The sequence below is a fragment of the Melozone crissalis genome, unplaced genomic scaffold, assembly GCF_028551555.1.
Source record: "Melozone crissalis strain CALT ecotype California unplaced genomic scaffold, PUWL_Pcris_2 ptg000198l_1, whole genome shotgun sequence".
Taxonomy (NCBI): Eukaryota; Metazoa; Chordata; class Aves; order Passeriformes; family Passerellidae; genus Melozone; species Melozone crissalis.
In genome coordinates, this window is record NW_026535962.1 from 1,365,823 (window position 1) to 1,393,024 (window position 27,202).

General features: G+C 44.4%; 1 protein-coding gene across 2 annotated transcripts; it reads right to left on the reverse strand.

Moving 5' to 3' along the window:
- Nucleotides 1-874: 874 nt before the first annotated feature.
- On the reverse strand, nucleotides 875-22,556 carry MAPK14 (mitogen-activated protein kinase 14). 2 transcript variants are annotated; one of them, XM_054293997.1, is made up of 12 exons: nucleotides 22,218-22,556; nucleotides 15,470-15,599; nucleotides 15,088-15,146; nucleotides 14,622-14,733; nucleotides 14,080-14,109; nucleotides 13,611-13,658; nucleotides 13,091-13,205; nucleotides 12,563-12,634; nucleotides 7,191-7,270; nucleotides 4,502-4,580; nucleotides 4,049-4,222; nucleotides 875-3,268 (listed from the first exon to the last, which is right to left on the reverse strand). In XM_054293997.1, exons 1-12 carry the CDS (start codon nucleotides 22,331-22,333, stop codon nucleotides 3,201-3,203), a joined length of 1,083 nt encoding a protein of 360 aa, XP_054149972.1. In that variant the 5' UTR covers nucleotides 22,334-22,556; the 3' UTR covers nucleotides 875-3,200. The 2 variants fall into 2 exon arrangements, with proteins under 2 accessions (XP_054149972.1, XP_054149971.1); XM_054293996.1 differs by lacking the exon at nucleotides 7,191-7,270 and adding an exon at nucleotides 5,098-5,177 and having other exon boundaries at nucleotides 22,218-22,555.
- Nucleotides 22,557-27,202: the final 4,646 nt, after the last annotated feature.

Here is a 27,202-nt window from a genome sequence, read left to right on the forward strand (position 1 = left end):
CCTGGCTCCTCTCGGACAAAGCAAAGCCCGTGCTCTCCGCCGTGTCTGTGACCCACCAGCCCAGCAGGACCATTCCTGGTGAGCAGAGAGCACCTCAACATCTCTCCCCAGCACCAGGAGGCTCAGGTGGGGCTCCCACACAGGAGGTGCATCCTCCCCGCTCCCCAAAGGAAGTGACTAAGCCGAGCCTTACCAAGCCAGCCCAGCTGCTTGCAGTGTTCTACCCCAGCAGCCCTCCACCCTGCCCAGAGCCTCTGCTCCTTCCATACAGGGCACCTGCAAAGGTGTCCCTGCAGGAAAAGCACAACTGGGGGCAGGGAAAATTCACTGTGCCTGCTTTATGTGCAACCACTGCATTGGCCCTTATGCTCTGCAGGCAGCCCAGCAGAGCCTGCTGTGCACAAACACAAACAGGGACAAGGCACCATGGCAGAATCTGTGTAATCAGCCCTGGCTGCAGCAGCACAGCCTGGAAATAATCCACAGCTTGGCTGGGTCTATAAAAAAACTCTTGCTCACACCTGTGAGCAAGAGGTGTCACAGCAAAAGCTCCTGGTCCTTAAGCAAACATGTAACTCCTGGGTCATTTGAGGAACACAGCCCTTGCAATCAGCACCCAATTAGGGAGCCCTGAATTGCCGGGGCAGGTCTGGGTGTACTGAGATGAGTTAACTCCAGTGACCAAGTCAAACAGGAAACTTCAGATTGGTGGAAAAAGGGACAAGAAGCCCTATGGCAGCAGAGTCAGCCTCCAGCCACCTTGTTCCCTCCCAGCCATCGCACCCAGGATCCCCCACAGCACAGCAGAGAAATTCACACCATGCCAAAAACTCAACACGTCAGTGCAAGAGGTTTCCAAGTACCAGCAGTGCAGTAAATCTGAAAAATAGATTTTATTTTTAACCAGTGGTATTGTGACATCTTATCTGGCATAACCAATTACAGCAAAATCCATGGATAGAAACAAAATAGCAGATCTCTGCTTTTGGGTGCAGCGTGGTGCCCGGGCAGCTGAGCACAGCACGGCACTGGCAGCAGGGAGTTTGTGCCCCAGGGGCTCCCTCAGGACAGACTCCAATGAACCATTCCCACTCACACACACAGACACACCCACACGCACAACACCGAGAGGCTTTAAAAATCTTTAGCAATATTTCCGCATGAAATCACACTGTAGCATCTACACAGAAAACGGCTGATAAAAATAATCTTGCTGTAGGTTTACATAGTATATCTACATTTTTATTTGAATACCCAGACTGCTGGCCCAGCAGAAAAGGGAGGCTTTTTGTCTTGATTTTGTTGGGCTGTGGAGAGTTTTATCCTAAAGCACAACAGAGCTGCTCTCTTCATCTCAGCCCAGACCTTTATTGAACTTTTGGCCTGAAGAGATCGCTGGGAAGTAGCCTAGGAAGAATCAATGGCTTTGTCATCCACATCCCATCCCTTTGTGCTGCCTCTTCAAACATGGGGCAAAAACACTACAAAAACACTCTCTGCCCCACAGGTAACAAGAATACAAAATACTGCAAAAGCCTTTCTCCTCACATACACTGGTACATTGCCCACACAGGATGCCTGCAACAAATTAAATTCTAAAAATGTTTCCTCCAGAAGCCCTAAAATTGGGCTCCTGAGTTCGCCAGCTACAGATGGAGCACACAAACATGCTGAGAAACCTCCCTCCTGCCAGTCTCTAACTCTGGGCACTTCACTCATGCAGAGGCCTGGAAAATACAAAATATTTGAACCATGTTTGTATTCAAACATACTCCCTTCTCATGTTTCCTCGGGCAGAGATCAACCTGCTAAGAAACAGCCAAGAAGCTCTTACGTGAGAGGATAAAAAAACTTCTAGTAAATGTTAGTTTTATGTATATAAATATTTGTATTTATAGATATAGACAGTGAAAGGGTGATTGTGTGTTTATGCATGCTTATTTCTTTGCTTTGGGTTCCAATACTTCTAAAAAAAAATCTTTTCAGGAAATAACTTAAGTTCTGGCACAAGATACTATAGTCATTTCTTTAAAGAACGTTTTTTACATCTGATCTCACAAGAAACCTTTCCACCCAAGCTCTCCTCTGCAGAGAGAAGGTCAGAACAAAGAAAAAGGTGCATGTTGCTCTGGTGCTGGACATGACATCCTTCCCTCGTTGAAGCCTCTAGGATGGCAGCTATTTCACAAGGAGCTGCAGCACAGCAGGAAGGGTGCTGTGATTTTATGGCACTGCCTGAGGTACTCAGCAACATTTCACTGATGACTGAACTGCCCCCAGTGCCATCCCCAAAAAGTAAGGACAAAAATCAAGCAGCTCTACATGCACACACAGCTACAACATGCAAAAACACACCACCTTGTAGGGAACAGAATACACAAACGTGTGGCTAGCAAGGATCTTCCCCAACCTCTGGCTCCTGGAGATAATGCTGAAAAACCTCAGAACAAGAGGAGGAGGAAAGTGAAAAACACAGGAATACCCAATCCAGGGGTTGAAGCTGTTGCCTCAAAATTACTTCCCAATTACATTGAGTTCATGCCTCGCTACCTGGGAGCCTTCACTCTCAAGAACAGTGGGTCAGATTTCCACCCCAGACTTCCTTTCCCCCTCTCTCCCCCTTTATTTAAGGCACAAACATATTTACAGTTTCAAACAACATCTTTTCATGTTCCAAGAAGCAGACACCAGAAGGCCTCTACACTCTGCTGCACCAGGAAGATCTGGATGTAAATCACACACCTGGCATTGAACAAGGACATCCCTCAACCCCACCTTCAGTCCTGAAGAAAACAGAGGACTCTCTAAGCCTATAAACCAACTTTCATTCTTTTTGAGGTTACTCAGTTGTAGGAGAATTGATAAATGGCAATGATTGCAACCAAACTGTCACTGTCACCTTCCTCACCTCGGCCCAGCAGTGCAGGCTGGTGGTGCACTGTCACTCTGGAAGAACTAAGTGCAGTCAGAACAGGTCTCCAGAGGCTTGCCCCAGGCTGTACACAGAATACAAGAGCATGCAGCATGTTTACATAGACTCAGCTTCCTTCCCTCCCCCCTCCCTCCCCAGTTCAACACACACAAAACCCCTCCACTAAGGAGAATATTGTTGTGATGAGGCACTTGAACGATAATTGGAGAGTCCCTATGAAAAGGCCTTCCCTTCACAGTGAGTGGGACAAACAGAAGAGAGCAGTTTCTCAGGACTCCATCTCCTCTTGGTCGAGCGGGGGTGGCACAAAGCTGATCACTTCATCGTAAGTCAGGCCTGGGGGGAGAAGTGGGACAGAAACTCAGCAGCAGGACTGTGGTAGCACTACCAGACACACCTTCATGCAAGAAAACCTGCAACAATCTCAAGTGTTCTAACAGCATTTTACACAGAAAGTGTTGTTTAATTAAGACAAAGAAGAAAAGAATGGTTACACCACTCTCAGAGACCAACATACACAATAAAAGATACTTCCAGAGCATTGAGGAGATGCAAGTTTGAAAACAAGGATATGTTTGTGTGCTCCTAGCAGTAATTAGTTACCAGGGACTGTGCTAAATCTGCACACAGCATGTGGCAGATTCACTTAGTGTAAGGACAGAATCAACAGCCTGCCCACACTTTTCTCACTTTCTGCTGTGCCTCTGACCATGGCTTAGCTGAACCTCAGCTCATGGGATGGAGAGGAGACTGAGGGGAGACTCAGCAAGGTGTGAGAGGGGCAGCTCCAATCTGTGCTCTCTGTGCGCAGTGACAGCACCCAAGGGAGCGGCTGGAGCTGGGTCAGGAGGGCTGGGTTGGATCTCAGGGAAAGGTTCTTCTGCTGGGCGCTGCCCAGGCTCCCCAGGGAATGGGCACAGCCCTGAGGCTGCCAGAGCTCCAGGAGTGCTTGGACAATGCTCTCAGGGATGCCCAGGATGGGATTCTGGACTTGTACAGGAGCCCTGTGCAGGGCCAGGAGTTGGACTCCATCATCCTGTGGGTCCCTTCCAACTCAGCATATTCCATAATTCTACAACCACAAGAGAAGCTGTCTTTCCCCTGGCCCAGACTCACTTTTCCATTCTTCAATCTCAAGCTCTCTGCTTTCAAAGGACTGGTCATAGGGGTCTGCCACGGGCTCATCGTCGGGGTCGTGGTACTGGGCGAAGTAGGCGTGGGCCAGCGCCTCGGCGGCCGTGATGCGCTTGTCCGTGTCCAGCACCAGCATCTTCTCCAGCAAGTCCACGGCTGCAAGAGCACCAGACATACAGCATCTCTCACATCAGCTGTGGGACTCTGCTCTGAAATGTAAAGCTTCTAAAAGCCCAACATGGATGAGCAATCTGTAGTTTCTCAGGACCCACCATCATCCAGCATTTTGTTCCTCTTACACCCTTGGCCCACACATCCTTCATAAACACAACCCTGCTCTGCACTACTCCTGCAGCCAGAACAAAGCTTTGGGACTCTCCAAAGGACAGGACATGCTAGCTTCAGTTTCAGGAAAATTCAATAAACAGGTCTTACCCAGGGGATTGGCACCAATAAAGACATTTTCAAAGTTCATTTTCGGCATGTAAGACAAAGACTGGATGTAGTTTCTTGCCTGTGGAAAGAAATGCTCTGTTGAAGTATCAGACAATATCCAGCCAGCAAGATCAAGTTCTTTTCAACCTCAACCATCCAGAAGCACTGGTTATTATGGTCTGTCTCCTTGCTTACTCTGACACCTATAAGCACATCAGCATTACCCTGTCCCAACTAAGGCACTCAAGACAGTAGAGGAAGAGCTGATGTTACTTGTGGCAAAGATTGGAAAGCAGAGAGGCGCAGGAAGAGCTGAGCCCCTGTGTCCCAGCAAGGCTGGGTGCAGCCTGCTGAGCTTTGCTGAGCTGCACAGCACACAAAGCAAAACCAGCTCACAGCCAGGCTCTCCCAGTCTCACGCGTCTGTGGCTGAGCACACACTGTCCAAATCTCACACCTTCCTTTAGTACCAAAGTCTTGCAGAAGAGCAGTAGTTAATTGCCCACCCCATGCCACATGCAAGCCTTTCATTCACAGAAGTGGTGAACGCTGAGTGCAGCCCTGCCCTGCACTCCCCCTTCCTCTCTCAGATCTCACCTCGTGGCTGGGCATCCTGTTAATGAGATAGGCAGGGGGCGTTCCCGTCAGACGCATGATCTGCTGAAGCTGGTTAATATCTTAAGTGCCTCGTCAAGGGCTTTGTTAAAAACAGTGCAAAAACCATTTCAAACAGAAAACAGTCGCATACAAAAGCATCTCTTCTGCAAACCACAAGGCAAAAGCCATCCAGGCAGGGACCGCTAATTGTTTCAGCTACCTGGGAGATGTTCAGCAATTTCACGAGTGAACACAAAGCAATGGAGAATCACTGCTCAGCTGGTAAGTGCCAGTACAGAAAGTATTTCTGTCCAAGGGAAGGAGCATTCCACTCCAACAAGGTTGTGTTCACATTTCCCAGCAGTTTTAAGCCATCAGAGTAGACATTTCCTTTGGCTGAGGCTACTCCACAAAATTTTCCCTGAGCTGTGCAGCTACACACAGCTTCAGGAAAATGAACAAAAATGAAAACAGAAACAAAAACTCTACCCTCTGTACTGGTTACCAGCTTTTTTTTCCCTCTTGCTGCATAGAAAGTGCTTAAGTTTCTTGTGGTGCAAAGTGAAACTGGCTCACAACTGACACCTTCTGAACAGCTGAGTGCCCTTTGATGTGGGCTGGGTGACAGAAGGCATTAAATGCAAAATTAGCAAAACATTAGCATTGCATAGAACAGAGTTAGCAGGTATCAGTGAACAGGGAAAGTGAGAGTCAGTAAAGTAATGCAGCAGAAAACCAGAATTTGTTATAGTGACACACGCAAAACCATCAAACACTAAAGAGTTTTGCCTTCCCCATACAATGGATAAAGAGTAGAAACAGTATTTACTGCCCTTTTTTTTAAACAGACTTGTTTCAAACCAGGATAAGAGCAATTATTATTTTTATTGTGCAATAATGTTTAAAAAAAGACCCACTTCAACTTACACATGCAAATTAATCTTCTGCTTAATTTAGTCAACCTTCCATCTTATGTCTCTTACTAATCCCTGTACTTCAAACACCAGAGTAGCCTTAAGGTCAGCTCACAGGGCAACCAAATCAGTCTGGGTTATTCAGCTCTAATCTCTCCAAAGCTGGAACATCCCAGGTGTTTTACTTTGGTTTTTACTTTTTACTTTGGTGGGATGTTCAGCAAGTTGCCCAATTGATCCCAATTTGCAGTGCACATCCCTCCAGCAGGTGTTATTCAAGGCTAATCTCACACTTGTATTTACAGTCACTGTTACAGGAACATTAAGCTGCAGCACCACATAATCCTCTCACCACTTTCCACAGCTCTGATCCCCTCCTGCAGCTCACAAACTGCAGTGGCCTCAGTGCTCACTGAGCATTCACCTGCTCCTCCCTGGCTCTGATTTATTCACTCCTCCTTCAGGAACAGGTACAATTAAAGGCCATTTCACACTGGGTTTGCACAATTCACAATTTGAGATTCCTACAGCACAGCAAGTGCTGCAAATGGAGGTGACCCTCCCAGAGTGACTGCAGGAAGCCTTTTTGGTGCTCCCTTGGTAAAAGGGCCCCATACAGCAAAACCCACATAGCACAAGAGCAGACTCTGCTGTGGGCCCTGCAACAGCTGCTACAGAAAGGCACCTAAAAGGCATTTTCTGCTACAAAAACAAAGATATGGCAGCAGTGTTTCAGAAATTAATCACACTACAGAAGGGACTGTGTGTGTTTAGAGGATAACACACCTGCTCCTATTTAGAAAGATCCCTGGGTATGCAATCTGGAGAAATAATAACTGAGACAAGCCTCAAGCTCTTAGCTGTGAAAAATACTTCCCCAGTAACACCTGATGGTACAACAGATCACAAAGCATAAACCCACAAACTGAGAGAAAAGTCACGAAGCAGTAAAATGAGAATATGGAAGGATGAAATCATACCATGGGCAGAGGTAAGAGGAATAAAGATCAGATACACAAAGCAAAAGAACTTAAAGCCATCCAAGAGCAAAGGATTACAAAGGAAGAAAAATAACAGAAAATAAATCCCAACACATTCTACAGATAAGACTACAGGAGAACAACACACAGACTTGGGACTTCTGAAAGGGCAGATATTACAATCAAAGTGTAAACTCACAGACTCTGAGGAGATTTTCTTCAAAAGCTCAGGCCCTGGGGTTCCAACGAGTCTCAAAATGAGCTTCAACTGATCAATATCTAATGATGGACCATAAAGGAAAATGCTGGGAGAAATCAAAATGAAAAGCGCAACACATCACCCTATTAACGCTGCAAATTAATTCTTGCCAAGGCCTGGACTGAAAAGCTATTTTAGACAAACCATATTCATTCCTCTTGTTACAACTGAATATAACTGAGCTCTCTTGTATCAGACTGATTGAACATCTTGTCTGCATATACCCCACATGCATGGAATGGGGCACTGCATCCTCAACTATTTTGGAGCAGAAATCTTTAGCCCCAGTGGCAAAGGCTGAACTTCCATGCTCCCTTCACCCCTCAGGCCCCACACCAAGCTGCAGGTCACAGGATTAGCTTGCATTAGTAACAGCTGAAGTAAAGCAGAAGGCTGCAAAGGGTAGGCACTCATATTAAGAGGAAAGTCAAGGCTTTTTGTGAACACCTTCCAAGCTCACTCAGCCACTTCTAAAGCTCAGGAGGTCAGGAAATGATTGGACCCTGCAGCATCACCTCACCATGGGCAGGGAGGCTGAGCTGCTGCAGCTGGCACAGGGTCCTGCCTGGCACCTCCTGGCACCACCAGGGCAGATCAAACACCTGAACATCCCTCCTGCCCTCCAGACCTGCTGCAGCAGCAGAGCAGGGCTCAGGTTTAACACAGCTCTGTGCAGAGCTCTCAGGAGGGAGCACTGCAGATGGAAAGAATGTTTTACCAGGAACAGAGCTGCCAGCCTGAGCTGTCCCCTTTAACAAGGCCTAGGTGACAAAACACACAATTGAGGGGGGAATCCATCAAAGACACTGTTCCACGTCTAAATCTCAAGACACTAAGAAGACACAAAGGATCCTTTTTAAAACCATCAATGCATAATCTCCCTTCTTCCCTGAATAATCCTCTACAGGGATTTCAGACTGTCCATAATGTTTATATTTGCCTTTAATATGATACCAAAGTAGTTACACAAATCTTTTTAGACAATCTTGTTTTCTGGGATCAATGCCTTCCTGATGGCTGGAGATACAGCTGCAGTTCCTTCTTAGAGTATCTATTAATTTACTGCAAGAACTTCAAAAACTGTCACCTGTTTAAAAAACCCTAGAAAACAACACAGTTCCTGTAATACTGACAAACTCTGTATGAAGGGAATCACCAATGCTTTGCTAAAACCACCATCTTTTGAGGTAAGCTTTAGTCTAAAGTTTTATCTATCAAATTAATTAAGAGCTCTGGAATCATCACTTTGTCAGAAGAGCTGAATTAATTTTCCACTTGTAAAGTTACTTGGCAAACTTCTAGCTACTCAAAACACTCAAAACCTAAGAGTAAACCCAATATCTAGTTGGATTTAGCACAGCTGAATTGCAAACTCTGAAGAGTCAATGCTTAAAATGAGATCAGAATATGCTGTAGGAGAATCAGCAAAGGGCACTCTACTAACCACAACTGGCTCATTTAAATGAGATTTTCTTCAGAGCTATTTAAAACAGTCTTTACCTTCTTGCACTTGTTGTGCAAGCAGCAGGTGAAGTGCAAATTTAAGAGTGCTAACATGCCACAGGTCAGTTTAAATACTGAAGTTATTTAAAGGCATTTAAAAGCCACTGGTGTGCCAACATTATTGCTGCCCTGTTTGCTAGTAGAAGATACTTCTGAGATAAATAAGGAAAAACACAGACTGTGGAACTGCCTCTGCCAAAACCCAACCCTGCTCCTGGTTTTAGGCCTGCCATCTCCAACCTGCTCAACTGCAGCATTAACTACAGGGCCCAGCACCTCCCAGAGAAATGAGCCACAAGCAATAAAGACAGGAAAGAGATTTAGTAAATACAAAGCAGGAGAAAAACACCAGCACATGTGCATGGGGAAGGAAAGCACAGCATGCAAACCCCAAGGGCCATCTTCAAGGTACTCCCAAGGACTGAGGAGGGATTCTGAAATTCAGAAAATAACCTGCTATCACCACCAGCCTCAAATCTCACAAGATTGTAATGGCTTATCCAGGCAAAGCAAAGTTCCAAGTTGTTTTAGCTGCCATCACAAGCAAGAACAAGGTGTATCAGAAGAATATGTAACTTCAGACTGGTTAGTTATCATGGAAGTTTCATAATACTGAATAAAAACAGTAAAAAAGACACTCTCCAGAGTTTAAGGGAACACAAAACATATAAAAATGCTAAAGTAGTCCAAGAAAAAGCTAGATATTCTTATTTTTATTTTATATTATTTTGTGTGAGTCAAATATTCAAACAAAGTCAACTCTCCTGCCTATTTGTATGAATCATTCACATTCAGAGCTGCAAAAGTTGAATATTTGTGTTTAACAGAAACTGATCTTGGCAACAGACAGATAAAACAACACCAACAAGAAAGCCTCAGCTAAGCCTCCCATGCACAGAAAATGCTGAGTGGGAAGGGACTCACAAGGATCAGAGTCCAATGCCTGAAGGACTCTGATTTTCAACACCTCACTTTTTGGTCTCTGACTCCTTTCCCACAATCCTGATCCCCTTCTCCAGCTCCTGACAGAGATTTCACCAGTATTAGAAATCCATCTTTCATCCAATGCTTCCACCCATAGATTACAATAGGGATAATTCAATTACCTTCCATTCAGTTGTAAATTAGAAGTAGTTCAGCAATCCTGCAGAGCTAAGCCCAAATTAACCACAGGGTTTTCCTAAGAGTATCTCAATTCTTGCTTTAAGTCAATGACAGCTGTGATTAGAATCTCTACAGATTCAGAGGTTTAAACTCAACATTCATTTATCAGAGGCACAATCATCACAGGCAGCACTGAAGATCCTCAGTTCAGAGTCCAGCTTTTTTACTTACCTGACTGAATGAACTCACAGCTTACCTGCACTGAATGGGTGCATCCCCAGGCTGTGCACAGAAATAAGTGAGGGACTGTAAACAACATCCCAGCATTCCTGCCAAATACTTGCTGAAAGGGACCAACACTTAACAAGAGAACCATCTGAACAGAGGGTGATCATCCTGAGGAGCCATTACATATTCTGTCATTCTAATTTTGGAAATGCAAGGCTCACAGTTGAGAAAATTTACATCTTGAGACCAAAAAGCAAGAACTATTTCACATGTTCAGCTGTCAAACAGGAGCAATTTCCAGCAACACAAAGTCCCATTGCCTCCAACTGCACAGGGAATTTTCTAGAGCTGGATATGGATATATCACATCCTTGGCTACTGGATACAAGGCAAACATACCTTGAATTATTCATGTTAATATTAACTCCAAAGTCAGGAAGTCAGCAATTGTACAGTGACACCACAGGAGGAACAAGAGCCTCTGCAAATCTGTGGGTACAATAAAATTAAGGGCCCAGAACTACCCAACAGGATCTAAACCTGGAAAACCCCTTCAACTCTCTCCTAAAGTAATGCACATATAAAGATTTCAAAGAGCCTTCCAAGACAGGAAGAAACCAGAACTGACTTATCTTAATTGTGCTTGCTGTCTTTAGATGCCAGCCAGGGTCCTTTCCAATCCTTGGGTAAGAGTTCCATGCACAAACAGGATTCAGAACCAACCCTGCTCCCCTTTTAGTTTTAAACAGAAGCACTGGAAGAATTACACTACTACAAAGTCTAAGATAGGAAAGCATTGGGCCTGTTTCTTAAATCTAAGCAACTCAAAACAGAAAAAGCATTTAATTAAAAAGCATTACTGCCATTTGCAAATGAAATTGAGCATTTAAAGTAAATCATCACAAGCATCTGCTGGGAGACATAAATGAATGAAGTACCTTATTATGATAAAGCAAATAAATGAGCTCCTAGAAGTAAACTTCATTTTGCATTGCAGATATCTGTGGCTCTAATTTACAGCTAAGAACAGAGTTGGATAAAAAACTTCTCAGACTTGGAAGAATCACCATTTTGTTCAATTCATAAAAACCACAAAATAAATCAAAACCATGAAGCATTTCTTACACATTGCAAATCCTATTACAAATATTTTAGTTGCAAGCATCAAGTTCTTTAAAATCTGAAGTGTCACTGTTGCTAGGGTTAAATAATGGCAACAGTTTAAAGGCTTTTGCTTTGTTTGAATGAACAATTCTTGGTATCTCAGTTTTTCTTAAAAGAAACCAAAAAAAATCTGTCCAAACCAACCTACACATGCTGAATCAACAGATAAAAATATACCAGCTTTTGTTTAATTCAGTTTCTGCATCTGACAAGAGAAAAATACAGCAGAGATGACTACACAGCACAGTACAACAAATTCAGAGAGAAATTATGAGATGGAGTCAAGCAGAGAAAGAGGAGAGGATAAAGTTAAAGCACATTGAAAAGAGGTGACACTGAAAGCTGGAATGAAAGCTTCTCCTCAGGAGGGAGTTTTGGAACCCAGATGTTTTCTGAAGGTAAATAAACAGCAGGCAGCAATTCCAACACCAGCTTCCTTTTCATCAAGCGCTAACATACTTAAATTCACTAACACAAATACTAACAAATTAACAAAAGTTACTAAAATGAACAGACTGCGGTTGAAATAACAAACTTTAGTAAAAGGTGGGCAATGTAATTTTCTCTGGCAAATGAAAGCTCAATCTCTAGGCAATGAAAAATCTTGCCAGTAGTAAATCTCACCCCAATCTTGTGTGGCTAAGCAAAAATTTTAAGTGCAACAATTTGCATCAAGTCTCACTTCCAATTTCCTGGGGAAAATATGACCAAATCTCATAAAGTTCTCTCAAATTTGCCAAAGTGTCCTACCCAGTCCACTCTGATGAGGCAAAAAAAATATTTCGGAAAGATCTTATTCAAGGTTGAACTTTCACATCAGTACAAGCACACTGTGAAAGGAGGTTCACAGTCAGGCATGGAAATGGAACCTGAACATTGCAGAGCAATTTTAATGAGAACCTTGGCACCAAATCTGCAAACCCACTGCTCTCACAGCCAGGATACCTCCAGGAGAAAAGAAGAGAGGCCAGAAGGGAATCACATTTGCAAGAAACCTGAAGCATGAGAGGATTCTTGGCAGACATCCATGCAAGTATTAGCTAGAAACTCAACTAATCAATTTAAATAAACTTAAAGGAAAGTAACAGAAACAAAGAGTATATAAATCTAATGATGACAATAGACAATAAAGAGGAACAGATGTGCAGCAAAATCAAGAACTCACCTCTTTGTACTGTGAGTAAAAGAAGCCATTAATTTAAAAACAAACAAACAGAAGTCCATAATTAAACCCAGAATTTATTTTCTTGTCAACTATGTGAAAATGAAGATCTAATTTCAATTTCAAAAAAGAAATTACTTCTAAAGGATACGGTCTGTGCCAGGGAACAATGTTCTTCCAGTCAACAGCTCAGCCATAATGCATCCCACTGACCAAATATCAACTGAACAAAATAAAACAGAAAACAACACATGATGCATAAAAACACAGCCTGAGCAGAACCATCCCATCCAACCAGAGCAAACAACTCTGTCCTGAAACAGTCTCACAGCACTTTTTGTCATCTCTTCACACTACAGATCCAGACACTCTCCTCAACCAGACACATCCCAGTCACTTGTTTAAAAACCACTCTGCTAGGAAAAGCAAGGATAAGTGCTGACAATATTTGCTGATTGCAGTTTCAAAGGTTCAGATTCCTGGTGAATGCTATCACAATGATTCTTCACTTCCATCTGACAGAAAGTGGTTCCAATACCAACTCCAAGTCATAATTACCAGGAGTGCCAACTTATGCAATCAAAGGGAGATGCACGTGCAAGGACAACCTCTTTTATTATCCCCTCACAATCCAGAAACTTGACAAATCAGAGGATTCCTGTGCTGCTGAAGGCATTACCTGTCTGGTTGTAGTGCATCCAGTTGAGCATGATCTCAGGGGCCCTGTACCACCGGGTGGCCACGTAGCCGGTCATCTCATCGTCCGTGTGCCGCGCCAGCCCGAAATCCAGGATCTGCAAAACAAACCAACACTGCAGGGCAACAAACAAACACCAGGCAAGCACTCCCTGGGGACAGGACAGGTGGGAGAGCTGCAAAAACACGTTATGAAACCAAATTTCACAACCTCTGAGAAGACACTAGGCTAGAACAGCGTAGGACCAACAATCAGAATTACAGCTGGGTATCTTGTCTCCAAAACAAGGAAACACAAACTAAAGCTGTTAGCTCTGCACTTGCATGATGATTCACTAAAAACACAGGACCAGATACAAAAACCACATCCTTACAACTCTACAGCTGGGAAGCACATTATTACTTTCCTATCAAAGTACTTTCAAAAGGAATTGTTTTGACACTTAAGTTGCAAGGGACATTCACATGGCACTCAAACAAATCAGATTTTTAAATTACATTACCTTTAGCTCACAGTCTTCATTAACAGCTAGGTTACTGGGTTTTAAATCCTAAAAAATTAAACATCAGCATTAACAGTGGAGTATGTGTTGTTTCACGAGTCTGAAGTAGATAAAATTGTCAACAGAGATAAAAATACAGATTCTAACTGAGGGCAAATACTAACTTTGGATAAATTATTTTATCAGAGTGAGAAATCTCTTCTGTGGTTTTCAGAGGTGTCACACACAACCAAAAATGCATAAAGGCAACACTGGTGCTGCATATTTGTATTTAAGAGAAAAGCTAATTCACAAAGGAAAATTATGGATCTTGACAACCACTTCCCTGTTCAAACTTTTTACTACTTAACCAAAAAAACTTTCAGAGAATTTTCTCTGGTTTCCCTTGGTGCTATATTGTAAAAGTTCACGCTTCATTTTTTAAAGATATTATTTCACTACAGGAAACAATCTTAGAATGAATACTCACCCTGTGTATTATGTCAGCTGAATGGATGTACTGTAAAATAAGATGAGACAAAATTTATGTAACAGTCCAAGCAGCCACCTCCTCATCTCTTCCCTGGAAAATACTGCCCTAGCCCAGCCCACACAATTCAGATCCTCCAGTCTGTCAGTCTGTCTGTGTGTCTGTGGGTTTCACCAGGTGGGTGTTCCAGTTTGCCTCTCCTTAGGAACACCCAGGAGTGCTGCCACATGAGTGGAACAACACAAGTAAACAAAACTGAAGAAATGGAAAATTCATTGCCAGAGCAGACCAGGGGGCATCACAGCTCATCATTTTCTAGACTCTGCCCATAGGAACACATAAAAATGATAGGAAACCTTACTGATGCAGAGCTCCAGAGAGGCAGAAGTGAAACAACAATAATAAAACGTTATTCTGCAATATTTGAGGGAAGTTATAGAAGCCCTATGCACACATCTGAATCTCTGAGGGTGTAACATTGACCAGGAACTTCCACACCCCATGGTGAGCTGTCCCCACGCAGGGAACACAGGGACACTCACCTTCAGGCCCCGAAGGATCTGGTAAATGAGGAACTGCACGTGGTCATCAGTGAGCTTCTGGCATTTCACAATGTTGTTCAGGTCTGCTCCCATGAGATGTGTCACCAAGTACCTGTGAACAAAAGCAAACACGTGGACTGTGAAGCAATCTCTTGAAGAGGATTAGGATAAAAATTCCCCATAAATCTCCAGTAGCAGAGCTGACTGTCCCAAAGCACGTTGCTCAATGGAACATAGATCGTGACACTTTAAATAATGTAGCAAATTAGTTCAGTGATTCCAACTGCACTGGGCAGTAAACCACAGCAGGTGAACAATTCTGACAAGTTCAATAGCTTAGGACATACTGTGACTTTGTGCTGAATTCAGGATTATTTGTGAGTGGTGGCAGACAAATATTTCTGTCATAACCTGGGAAAGGAGATACAAAAGACATTTTATGGCAATCTTCAGAGAAGTTACCTACACATCATTGAATTCTTCTAGTGATTTGGCAGGGGTGAACACATCCAACAAGCCAATCACCTGAAAAGAAAACAGTGAAGAGAAAAGCTGTGAGAGATATTTATAGCAGTTACTAAGATCCTTTGTGGCACTGAAGTATTTATTCCAGTAGATGTTTCATTTCCATCTGTTCAGTGTTGTGCTTTATGCAAGCTAACAAAGCCTCCTGGAACTGGCAAACTTGATGCAGACACGTGAGAGCTCTGCAGCTCCATTTACTCCCTCCCATCATCATGAACCAGACACTCCAATACCTTGGACTCCATGAGGAAAAAACCCCATGCAGCAAGGAAAGAGCAATGCTGCAGGCTGCTCGGTGCAGCTGGGGCTGTGCCTGCACTCACATTTTCGTGTTTCATGTGCTTGAGCAGCCGCAGCTCCCGGTAGGTTCTCTTGGCGTGGATGATGGACTGGAAGGGCCGCGAGAGCTTCTTCACCGCCACCCGCAAGCCTGTCTTGGTGTCAAAGGCAGAGCTGCAACACAGAGCAGGCAGAGCATCAAATGAACTCTGGGGGAATGCCTTCAAATCCACACTTACTCCAGACACCGAGTTACAGGCAACAGCATTTATCCTGGTCCATAACCTGCACGCCACCCAATATCTTCACAATTTTACACAATTTGGTTTCTTCAGAAAATGTTTAAAAGATGAGTCTTGTCCACACAGAAAAGGGAAATCTTGTAGAAAGAAAAAGAAATGTTTATGACTCTGCTGCCTGAAGTGCTCTTAAACATAATCATGCACTAAAACTCTGGAGAGAAGAGCACTTGTAAATACTACCACTATTCCTAAACATGCTTTCAAACACCACACTTGATCACAAAATGCTATGCTCAAAATACTATTTTCATGGATTCAATCCACACAAAAATCCAAGACTTTGCCTAATAAAATCAGTTACGATTAAATTTCTTTGGTAAATCTCATCCAATCACCAAGTTCTGTTATACAAAAGTGCATGGGAATAAATGATAAGTAGCTGTACATTACCAAAACTTGTCCCTTTAGCAGAAACCTTGCACATACAAGTAGTATTTTTTCTTAAGAGTCCATGAGGACTTATTTAATCCTAGTCAGTAACTATATACATATATTTATACACATACATATATAGAGAGGGTACAGTAAAATTATATTTTAAGCAATTTCTTATCCAATTATAAATCTCTGGTCTGTTAAAAAGGAAGGAGGAAGAGAAAGAGAGGATATGAAATCAACACTTCACTCAAGGCAATGAATATGGGGAAAGTATGGAATGGAAAGAGTCACACCAGGACAATACTGGTTGATTTTTCTGCTGCATTTATGCTTCAGGTGAACTCCTGGTTCCATTTAAAAGTGAGTATGCACTAGTTCTAGATAAATATCAAGAAAAAATATTTATAAAGTGTTAAATATAAAGCTTTACTAACAAAGCTCAAAACCAATCACAAGAGCAGTCCTAGAATAAACCCACAATTGCATATGCAAACCACAACGCCCACCCCACCAAAGGAGCCATGTGAAATAAAGGCAGCTGTCATTTGCTTTTAAAGCAGCCACCAAGAACTAGCCTGCAAAAAGACTCCTCATCTCAAATTTGCCCAGGTTGCAAGGAATTTGGTAAGTGAAATAGAAACACAAACAGCAGCAGTGACCCTTCCCCCAGGCCCTGGCAGCAATGGAAAATCCCTCAGTGCACAGTGGAAGAAGAGCATCTCCCTTTCTATAAAGGGCATGCACCGAGTGGAAAGACCTCTCTGGAAAACACAGGGAGGACACCAGGTCACAGCAGCAGCACCCTGCCAGAGCTGAGTTACTCAAGCTTCTCACACTGCCTCAAAAACCACCCCTGAGCAACTGCTTCCAATGCAAGTTATCCTCTACACCTCAGCCAGGCACACAAAAGAAGCCATCCAGCATTCATTTTTAATGTTGATTTCAAATTCTCAAGTTTTCACACATCACTAGGAAAAAAAAAATAAATCAATGTTTAAGCAGCAACACTTCATGAAATTTAGAATTCAATTTTTTTCAGCCTTGGGTAAAAATCACCATCTTGCAATACACAAATATCTCTAGATTGGCCTGAAAATACATGCCAGCATTTCACTGATATAGAAGGTGCTTTCCAGGACTTAGAGCAAAAATAAGAGTAACCATCATCATTCAGCATATGCTGCTGTAAATTAGTCATGGATCTTCACCAGTTTCCAAACATTTCAGGTACGAAATGCAGCAAATACCAGCAACTCTTTCATCTGCAAAGAAGGTGATCCCCTGCATCTCAAACCTCCACAGCTCCAGAGACAAATTTCTCTTTTGGTTTCCAAGATTTTGAGATTTCAGAGCCACCAGACACAAAATAAGCTATTTCAGGATTCAGATGAAATTCAATTTCACTTTTTGTTTTTAAATGACATTTTTTGGGGTAATATCAAGTCACTGCGCTGTTGTAGCAGTTGTACAACCTCCAAGGGAACTGCAGCCAGCAGTGCTGGTTAAACTGCACAATGCACAAGCTCAGGAAAGAAAATTCTGTGTAATTGAACATTCACAATCTAGATTTAAAGTCAGAACACAAAGTCTGGTCATATTTGAGGCCTAAAGACTATTTCCCCACAGACAAATGATGCTGAGTAATTTTCTGCCAGTGCAGATAACTGGCTCATGGTGCCTGCAGAGCACAGAAGCGCTGTCAGCTGGAGAACAGGGTAAAGAACACTGAGCTGCCTTTCATCACAGACTTTAAACAGCTGCATTACACTGATCACACTGCAGCTAAAGAAGCCCAATTAGGAAAAAAATGACATGATCCACAGTTTTAAATCCCTTTTAAAACAAGATCAGCACAAATTTAGAATTTATCACACTTTTTTTTAACCTCTTACATAGCACTGAGCTATGGCAAATGAACTGCATCCACCTCACCCCAAGTGAGCTAAAATTACAATTCTGATCTAACCTGAATTGAATCCACAACACAGGAGGTAGAAGAAAACAATTACTTTAGAGAACCAAGTAACAAGGTTACTTATGAGCCCAATTTATTTAAATATTAAATAATCAGAATGTTAATTTCTGTGCAAAGGCTATTTTGCTAAATATAAGCTGCAAATACCCAAGCTGACTGAATCTCCTTAGTGCTGAAGTTAATTTATGCACTCCTAATCAGACAGAACAACACAATTAGCAGCTGACAGTTTATTATTGACTGCAGTTGCTTCTGTACCTGCACTTCAGTCATCACCCTCCCAGCACACTAAAAGTTGCAAATATCAATAAAAGTTGCAAATATCATCCTCCTGTGCTAGAATTGCTTCTGCTTCTAAGAAAGCTGCAATAAAAATCTCCCTGTAGGACACGTGCCCTCAATAATTTCCCTTCATATCCCCAGTTCTCCGACAGCCCCAGCTCCTTGCCAGCCCTGTCTGAGCTCTGCTCGCAGCTTTTCTGTGCCTGCCCTTCTCCCACTCCGCTCCCCTCTCCCCACACATCTTCTGCCAACCCTTCCTGTGCGGCTGCTTCATCCCACTCACTTTTGCAGCTCTGTTCCTACCACTCCTCACAGATCTACCACACCTTGCAGGAGGAGCAGGCACCTGGCCCTCCAAGCACACACAGCATTTGGAGGCACTTGCAGCTTTGATAAGGGATTAGGAAAAAAATCCACAGAGGAACTGTGGATTAATAACACAAATGTGCTATTTAGGGTTATTTCGTTTCCTCTAGACCCTAATGTCCTAAAATTTCTTAAATCTATAATGTTTCTCTAAATTCTCAGTAGCCAAGAAATTCAGACTCAGTGTTAAAACAACTGTGGGTTGCAATGGGAAGAAATCACAGGTTTTGGAGGGCTGTATCACTTGACAGTCTATTTTAAAAAAGCTAAAAAAAAATCTTATGCAAGATTTTGAGGAAGAGTAAGTCTTGGCCATTCAATCTTTTCCAAATTAATTAAGGCAATACAGATAGCTTGCAAAGCAACTAAAGCAAGCCCTTTATTTTACAAAAGCATCAATACAACAAAGAACAGCTGCAAAAATGTAACAATTAGTAAACTAAGATTTACCGAATGTGCTTCACAGCCTTTTAGAAATTGATGGGAAATTGGTGAAAACACCATTCTGCTGAGCTCAGAGCTGCCTGAACTGATGCCAGGAGTCGAGACTTCCCTCCAGCACAGGCAAGAAATGAAGCAATCCTCCAAGTGAAGGGTGAGTCACCAATCAATCCCATCCCTGCTCAGCAACTTCCCACTGCAACACGTTGGATTGTCTGGGCTCCTCTCCTTACATGAAATATTACAAAATGGATATGGCAGGAACCCTTTTTTCAATGCAGGCCTGGTTACAAAAGCAAGCAAGAGACTGTGTTGTATAAATACACTAAATGTGGCAAGAATGAATGAAAGAGCATTTCATACAGCAGATGCCATGGCAATTGTTATGTGACTTAGGAAGAATCAATCTGAGTGCGTAGATTTTCCTCAAAGTTTTGGAACTGAATCTCTATTTGTATCCCCAACATTTGCAGTTTTTAAAAAATGGATCCTGAAAAATACCTGAGCTGGCCATTTGAAGCTCATTCCTCTAGCACTGCACATCACCCTTCAGAAAACTGCAATATTTGCTGTCATTTCAGGCAGGGGCTCAGGCTGCCTGCAGAAATGCCTCCCCTCCATCCCTGACTCCCAAAGTCAGGTTTGTGCACCAGGGAGCTCCAAGTCATACTCACAGCACGTTCAGAGCAGCCTCCAACAGTCTGAGTGACTCATTGGCACCTTAATGCTTGCTTTTTTATTCATTTTCCCCTCCACTTTCTGGAGATTCCTCATTGTCAAATGCCTCATTTTGACAACTTAAACAACAGAGCATTTGATTACATTTGAATGCAACAATGCAGTGAACAAACTATAGTTACCATTTTAAGGATTGTTAAAACACCACTATGTGCTATCCCAACAGGGACGCACCAAACCCCAAATGAAACTTTTTATTGGAGAAAACAAAAATCTCTAAAGGGACACAGCAGAACAAGTCCTTGCAGGAATATCATAAATAATATGCATCACCACTTGCAGCTTAATAAACGTCCATAAATATGCAAAAGTTTTTGTTGTTTCCTTGATTTTTTCAATTCTGACATACTTTCCATATCACAACATCTTTTCTGAAAACTATTTTTAGAAGAACATACAGGAAGCCATTAACATGGACTGTAAAAAGACTCTGCCACATGTCTGAAATTGCTTCCAATACAAAACTGTTTCACTTGGTCTGAACAAAGTTGCACAATCTTCGAAAGTTTTGACACAGCAAAACAGGAAATTCATGATGCAAACTCTTTAGTTACTGGTTGAAAACAAACTTTGCAATATTACATGTACAGTGGAGATTGTAGGGAGGGGAAGAGAAAATGGGAGTGGGGTGTATGATGTAGGATCAACCTTAAAATACAAAGGGCACAGCACAAAGCAAATTAATTTCCCATTATATTTCAGGAGTTGCATAACTCTGTGACACTTACAGGGGTATTTATCAGCTGTGTTAACAAGGTCCTTCTTTCACCAAAAGAAACCTGTCTATTCCCTTCCAATCAAAATCATTCTATAATTATGCTTTTAAAAAAAAAAAAAAAAAACAACAACCAAACCAAAAACACACCTCAGCAAGCATACTGGTTATTCTTGCTACAAAATTGACCAGCCTGGTTTACTTTTATGAAATGCAAGCCTCTGCACACTGCAATCACAGCATTTTAAAAAATGCAAGTTATTTAAGCTCAACTTACCAACAATTTTATAACAGGTTAAGAACAGCTGAGCATTTCATTAAAACTGTAGCATGTGCAAAGGAACTTATTTTCTTTACTAGCAAAATGCAGCATGTGTCCCTCCTTATAATAAAACTGATACCCATAGTGTAAATTTGCATAGTACATTAATAAAAACATATGCATGCCTGCTCGAACACAACAGCAAAGCAGCTTTGTAATTATGCACCCATAGTTCAAAATTCTGCTCACACTTTGACAGAACCAAAGAACTCAGAATAAAACCCAGAACCAAAGAACACAGAATAAAACCCAGAATGCTCATGTGGAAGATGTTTTTTAATCAAAGGAGGCAGTAATCTGTGAACATTTAACTAAATGACTGCTAAAGTCTAGAGTCGAACGATTCAAATACTACCTTGTCTTTAAGCTTAAGCAAAGTATGCGGCTCCATTTATGTTTAATGATCCACCGCAGCTCAGCAGAGAAGCTACAAATTAAGGACGCATTGTATCTCACACATGCAGTCTGGTTTGTTCCTATTGGGTAAGCATTAAAAAACAAACTCTTCCAGCTCCCTGTATTTCTGCAGGTCTCACAGCAGGACTTTACTCTCCCAGGGAGCACATTCTGCAGTATGTGTATTGCAGTAATTCCATAGCAATAAAACGAGTCCTCCTGTGTTCATCTATTATTGCCAAGAAAATATTGGTGCTTGTAAATGCACTATAACAAACCAGGAATACAAAACCAGCCCTCCCAGCATTCTCTTTATTTCTTGCCTATCAACAAATTCCGGATGAAAATACAATTGCCTCAAATATAATCTATCCTTCAGGTGCAGAAAGAAACTGGGACAAGAGCTGCCAAGCTCAGCTCTGCAAAGCCAGCTATGAGGGGGCTCCATCCCTCTGCACTCCCCACCTACTAACTGCGAGAAACCTCACTGAAATCCGTCCATATGAGCTCATTCGGGGCGGGCCGGGGGGGGGCCGCCAACGACACATTATTATCTTTCCCTGCAAAAATGTTTCAGAGCCACCTGCCATGTGGTGCAATGCCCGACGCATTCCAAAGACCAGACTGCGGCTTCCCGGCAGCACCGCGCGTAAAGTCGGGCAGCAAAAATGTCTCTTGCAGGAGGCTGGTGGAGAGCTGGGGAACAGGAATCCATAGGGGACAGGAATCCATAGGGGACAGGAGCTCCCGGGGGACAGAGGAGCCCAGCTCGTCGCGGTGCCCACCCTGGGTCCCTGCAGGGCACCGGGGGCCGCGGGGCGGGGCAGCGACCTAAGGCGACCTCCCCCGCACTGCCCCGTCCCCTCCCTGCACTCACCAGACGGAGCCGTAGGCCCCGGAGCCGACCGGGGAGAGGTTCTGGTAGCGCTCGGGCACCTCCCACACCGTCTTGTTCAGCTCCTGCCGGTAGAACTTGGGCCGCTCCTGAGACATCTCGGTTGCGGAGCCCGCCCCGCCCGGCCCGGCGGGAGGGGGAGGCTCTGCCTGCGGCTGCAACAGCACCGCCGCCGCCACTACCTCCTTCTCCTCCTGCAGCAGCGGCAGCAGCGACTTCTTCCTTCCTTCCTTCTTTCGCTCCCTCCCCCGAGCGCTCCCGGGCGGGGGCAGCCCCGCAGCAGCGACGCCCCCGCAGCCGCCGCCGGCCCTTCACGCCCCGCCCCGCGGCTGCCCCCCTCCCACAGGCACGGGGGGCGAGGCCGAGCGCGGCCGTGTCACCGCCTTCCCCCGCCGCTCTCCCTCCCCGGGCTGTGCCACGAGGGGCGGGATGGCCCCGTGAGGCGCGGCCGGCGGTCGTGCGGCCAGCGGCGAGCGAGGCGGGGGCGCCGGCGTGCGGGGCGGGGACGCGCTCCCGCCGCAGGTGGGACGGCGCAGGCGACACCGCAGCCACCGCCTCCGCCGCTCACGCCCCGCCCCGAGCGGCACAGCCCGGGCGGCGCTGCCGGGTTCCGCCCCCGTACACCCCGCACAGCCCAGGCAGCCGCGGGCACCGGCCCCGCTGTCCCCGCACAGCCCGGGGCTCCTCGGGGCTCCTCGGGGCCGCGCTCGCGAGAGCTCCGGGCCCAGGGCACAGATGCCCCAATATGGAGCCCGCGCGGCCGCGTCTCGCGAGAGCGGCGCTGAGGGCGGCGGGGCCGGGCCGCGTCCCGCCTTCCCCCAGCGAGTGCCGCGCTTCTCCTTGAGCCGTTCTAAAGTAAAAAGAAAAGGAAAATAGATAAGAAAGCTTAGCTAGGGCAGCACAGGGTGAGTAGCAGCGTGCCAGGGTGAATATCAGCCCTAGTGCGCCTGAAGCCTTGCAAGCTGTGTGAATTGTTCCTGTAAAGTTCCCGAAGATGTTTTGTTCCCTTCCAGGGATGTCAGGTCAGGGGTGTTGGGGAGAGCTGAGCTCGCACTGCACGGTTTTCCCAGTGTCCTGAGCGTTCTCTGTGTTTTTTGAGAATAAACTGCTTCTCAATACCTCTCAAAAGGCCTTGCAATATCAAATATACAGATGTGTTTGCTTTCAAATGCATGCATAAGTCTCAAGTCATTATGTGCAGCAGGTTAAGCTAATTTTGGGGTGGCACCCATGGGGTCTGCACCAGGTAGTAAGTACAGAATATCACAGAAAATAATTAATGTTAGGGATTTGTGTTCAAGGCCACTCAGCTTTAGAAACTTGAATTGTTAGCAATACAGTGAAAGATTGACACATTCTGAATGGGTTATGGAAGTTTGCTTTTAAAACATTTGGCTTCCCATATCAAAACCCTTCTCTTTCTCTGCACAAAGTACTGTGTCCTATGATAAGTCTTTGAAGCCCACAAGAGTAAACACTTAGAAATTACCACTGCTTGCACCTATAAAGTAATTATGTCTTGGTATCTTAGGGTCCTTAACACCTTTAATTTGCAAACTCTCTTGCTTCCTGTTAGTTTTACCTTGAAAAGGGTGATAGAGCTCAAGGATGTCAGACACACCTCACTCTCTCTGTGGTTTGAGTGGCTGGGGCATGTGTACAAGGCAGTAAATAAAATGCTGGAGTCCCTGCTGGTGTCAGAAGAAACAGGTCTCAGTGATTGTGGGTTTGTTTCTCTGTTTTCGTTTTGTTTGACTGTGAATATCGCAGTTTTCTTTCTGAATCTCTCTTAGGATCCAGTCTGGACTCTCAATGGTTTTGGCTTTTCCTGCTCTGCTAAGTCCTCCTGTGAAAGCAAACACAGAATCTCTTATTCATCATTTATCTGGGCTTCGTTTCAGTGTATACTGAAACTTGGACTATTGTTTTGAGACCGTGACAGGGCTTGAGACTCAGGACTGAGCCACTGGGTGAGGTTCTCCAAGGTGTGGTGAGCTAATCTATCAGCCTGCTGCTGCCAGAAGGGACAGGACCACATGGGGAAAGGGAGGCAGGGAGCCAGCCTTCTCCTCCTGGATAACCTGCTCTTTCATCACCTGAAGCCTGAAACTATGGGTCTTGTCCAACTTACACTGCTGTAAAGGAATTTGCTGGTGATAAATCAGGCAAGCAGCTTTGAGTTGCTGTTGTGTTTTCTAGTTCTCAGTAACCATGAAGACTTGTCAACAAGGTTACTTTCTGTAATGGTGAGATTCTTTATGTTGTGCAAAACCCTTCTGTTCCACCACTGTCTTATTATATCTTAAAAAATATAAGCAGCAAATTGGATGAAATTCTGGAGTCAGAGAAACAAAATCACTTGATGCTAAGAATTGAATTGTGTATATTTATGACATGTGATGTAAAGTTAATAGTCTGTCCACCCACAATTACCTGATGCAATAAAATAAGTTTTGCCCAGAATTCAAAAGGAGAATTTTGCTAATATTATTGGAAATTTTATCATTACAGTGTTTAATAAGAAAATATCTTTTATTTCTTCCTCCAGCTCTTTGTTTTAAGAAAAATGTCTGCCTTGCTTCCTCATGATTTTTTTCCCTGTTCATTTGCACTTCCCTATTTCATGTGTTTTCTCTGTTCTCCATTTTATATCCACTTGTCAGCAGAGCCACCCTTGACAGTGAAATTATGGAAAAGGACACAGCTCTGTAAAGTTAATGTGAGTCCCCACAGTCACTGGTCACAGTTCAGGGATGCCAGAAGCCTCACTTATGTTTGGGTTGTAAATTATAAAAAAAAATAAATTAAAAATCACCAACATTGCCAGGGAATTAAAAGGGGGAAGAAGGAGCACTGGGTGGTGAGGTTAGTCAGAGTTTAGCTACTGGAAATTCTGATTCAAACACATACACGGGAAATAAATCATGTAGGTCAAGTCCTGGTTTAACCCACTCACTAAATAACTTAATACAGGAAACACTTCTCTGGTTTTGGACAGGTGGGGTAGCTTTGTTTATTTTTGCTTCTCAGATGCAGTGTTTATATGGTTTTCTTCTAGGTCAGAAGGAATCAAAATACCATCCCCTCTTTTTGTGCAGTGTTAATTAGGTCAAGTAATTGATGTGCCCAGTGCTCTGGGCTTCTCCAGCACAGGCTATCGTGTGAACAGCACACAGAGTATTTGTGATTCATCTGGGAGGAATGCAAGGGCACAGAGGTGCCTGCCTGGGACTGATGCTGTGTGCCAGCTCTGGGGAACACCTGTGCAGGTGCCTGCAGGGAGCAAGCAGGGCAAACCCTGGCAATGCAAACCCTGGCAATGCAGCAGGGACCCACAGCAGCACTGGGGTGACACCTCCAGCAGTCCCTGTGAGCCCAGCTCCTCGAGAGCTGGAATTTGGGATGTCCTTTGCTCCCATCCCAGCAGAGCCCTCTCGCTGCTCAGGTGGTGTCACCTCGTTATAGGAACTGCATTTGACCACCTTGACAGTCTGGCCACCCTTGGCTGAAAATTATATCCAGATATGAACTCGGCTTTTCAAGAAGACTGTGCAGAGTCTCTCACTGCAGAGGAAACTGAATCCTGGAACTTCTTGGACTGAAAGACAGGAAAAACTGAAGGCCCAAATGGTATTGAGCAATTCTCAAACCACGTATGCTTCCCTGCATTGTTCTGGAAAGTGGCCTCACGCCAAGCTTCTCTCAGCTCTGTTCAAAACGAGTAATGTAAAACCCATGAAAAGCATAGCTCTTATTTCTCAGATTCTATTTGCTCTCCTATGGCAGCCTTGATTTAAGATGAAATGGATTCCTAGCTATTGGCACTGTGAAAGGTCTCCACTGAAAACTTACGAGATTTTTTTTTTCATCTTGTTCAGCAAAGTTCCAAATCTTCCCTTCCTCCCACAATAACTGCAGAGTTTAGCACCAGGGGACAAGTCAGACACCGGAATGGCAGCATGCAAGTCATGGGTGTTCGTGCTGCAAAACAAATATCCTGCTGAGAGGAATTCCAGTCAATCCTGATCTTTTTCCCCATACAGGTGTGCAGTGCCCTGCCATTGTTCCCACTTATGGACACAAGGCTTCTGTGTTCAGCCAAGCACAAATCCCTGGACATGGCTGTGAAGTGACAAAGCACCTGCTTTATAGCCACATATTCCACCTATACCTCCAAAAACCCACAGAAGTCAAGAGTTTAAAGTGCTCTATAACTTTTGTTGGCAGCCTGAAGTTCTTACCTGACGTAGTTGCAACAAGTCCAATTGTTTTGCACGCAGCAATGCTCTAATGTTCTTCCCAGCTGGTGGGATGCCACGATGCTTTCCTGGCAGGGCTTGCTGCAGAAACCCAGGCTGCAAATTATTGTGCTTTTATTTCATATCCCCTACACATTCATCTTGGTCTTTTCACATTAAATAGTGTTGAGAAAAACTGTGAATAGTAGAACCTGCAAGAGTTGTAAGGTGAATACATAACCACCTTATATATGTTCTAAGGTGAATACATAACCACCTTAACAAATATACAGGTATTTGTTTAACACATGCAACACAATGCCTGAACGCCCCAGTAACTGCAAAGGTTTTTTTCTGTGATCGTTATTAAATAAATGATTTAATATTAAGAATCTCCGAGTCTGATGGGCGTTGCACCCTGCTCGGGGCACCTGATCTCACAGACGGATTCAGCGGAAGGCGCAGCAGGCTGAGCGAGGCCGGCGGGGCGGGTACAGGTGCGGGAGCTCAGCGGGCGCGGGGGGCCGGTGCGCGCCCCGAGCGGCCAAACGGAGCCCGCACCGCGTCCCGCGGCCCTACCGGCACCGCCACCCGCCGCCGTTCGGCTCGGGGCGGCTCCCGCACGGCCCCGCGCCTGCGCCCCGCCCGCGCCGCTGCCGGAGCCGGAGCCGCCGCCGCAGCCGGAGCCGGAGCCGGAGCCGCGCAGGGCGGGCGGGGCAGGGCAGGGCT

Bases quoted from the DNA above. Each gene is read 5' to 3' on its own strand.
- MAPK14 (XM_054293997.1), bottom strand. From the start codon at position 22,333: ATGTCTCAGGAGCGGCCCAAGTTCTACCGGCAGGAGCTGAACAAGACG. The intron at 13,659-14,079 runs GTGAGTATTCAT...TTAATTTTTTAG, and splicing joins CAGCTGACATAATACACAGG to GATTTAAAACCCAGTAACCT. The intron at 4,223-4,501 runs GTAAGACCTGTT...GTGCTCTTGCAG, and splicing joins TATTGGTGCCAATCCCCTGG to CCGTGGACTTGCTGGAGAAG.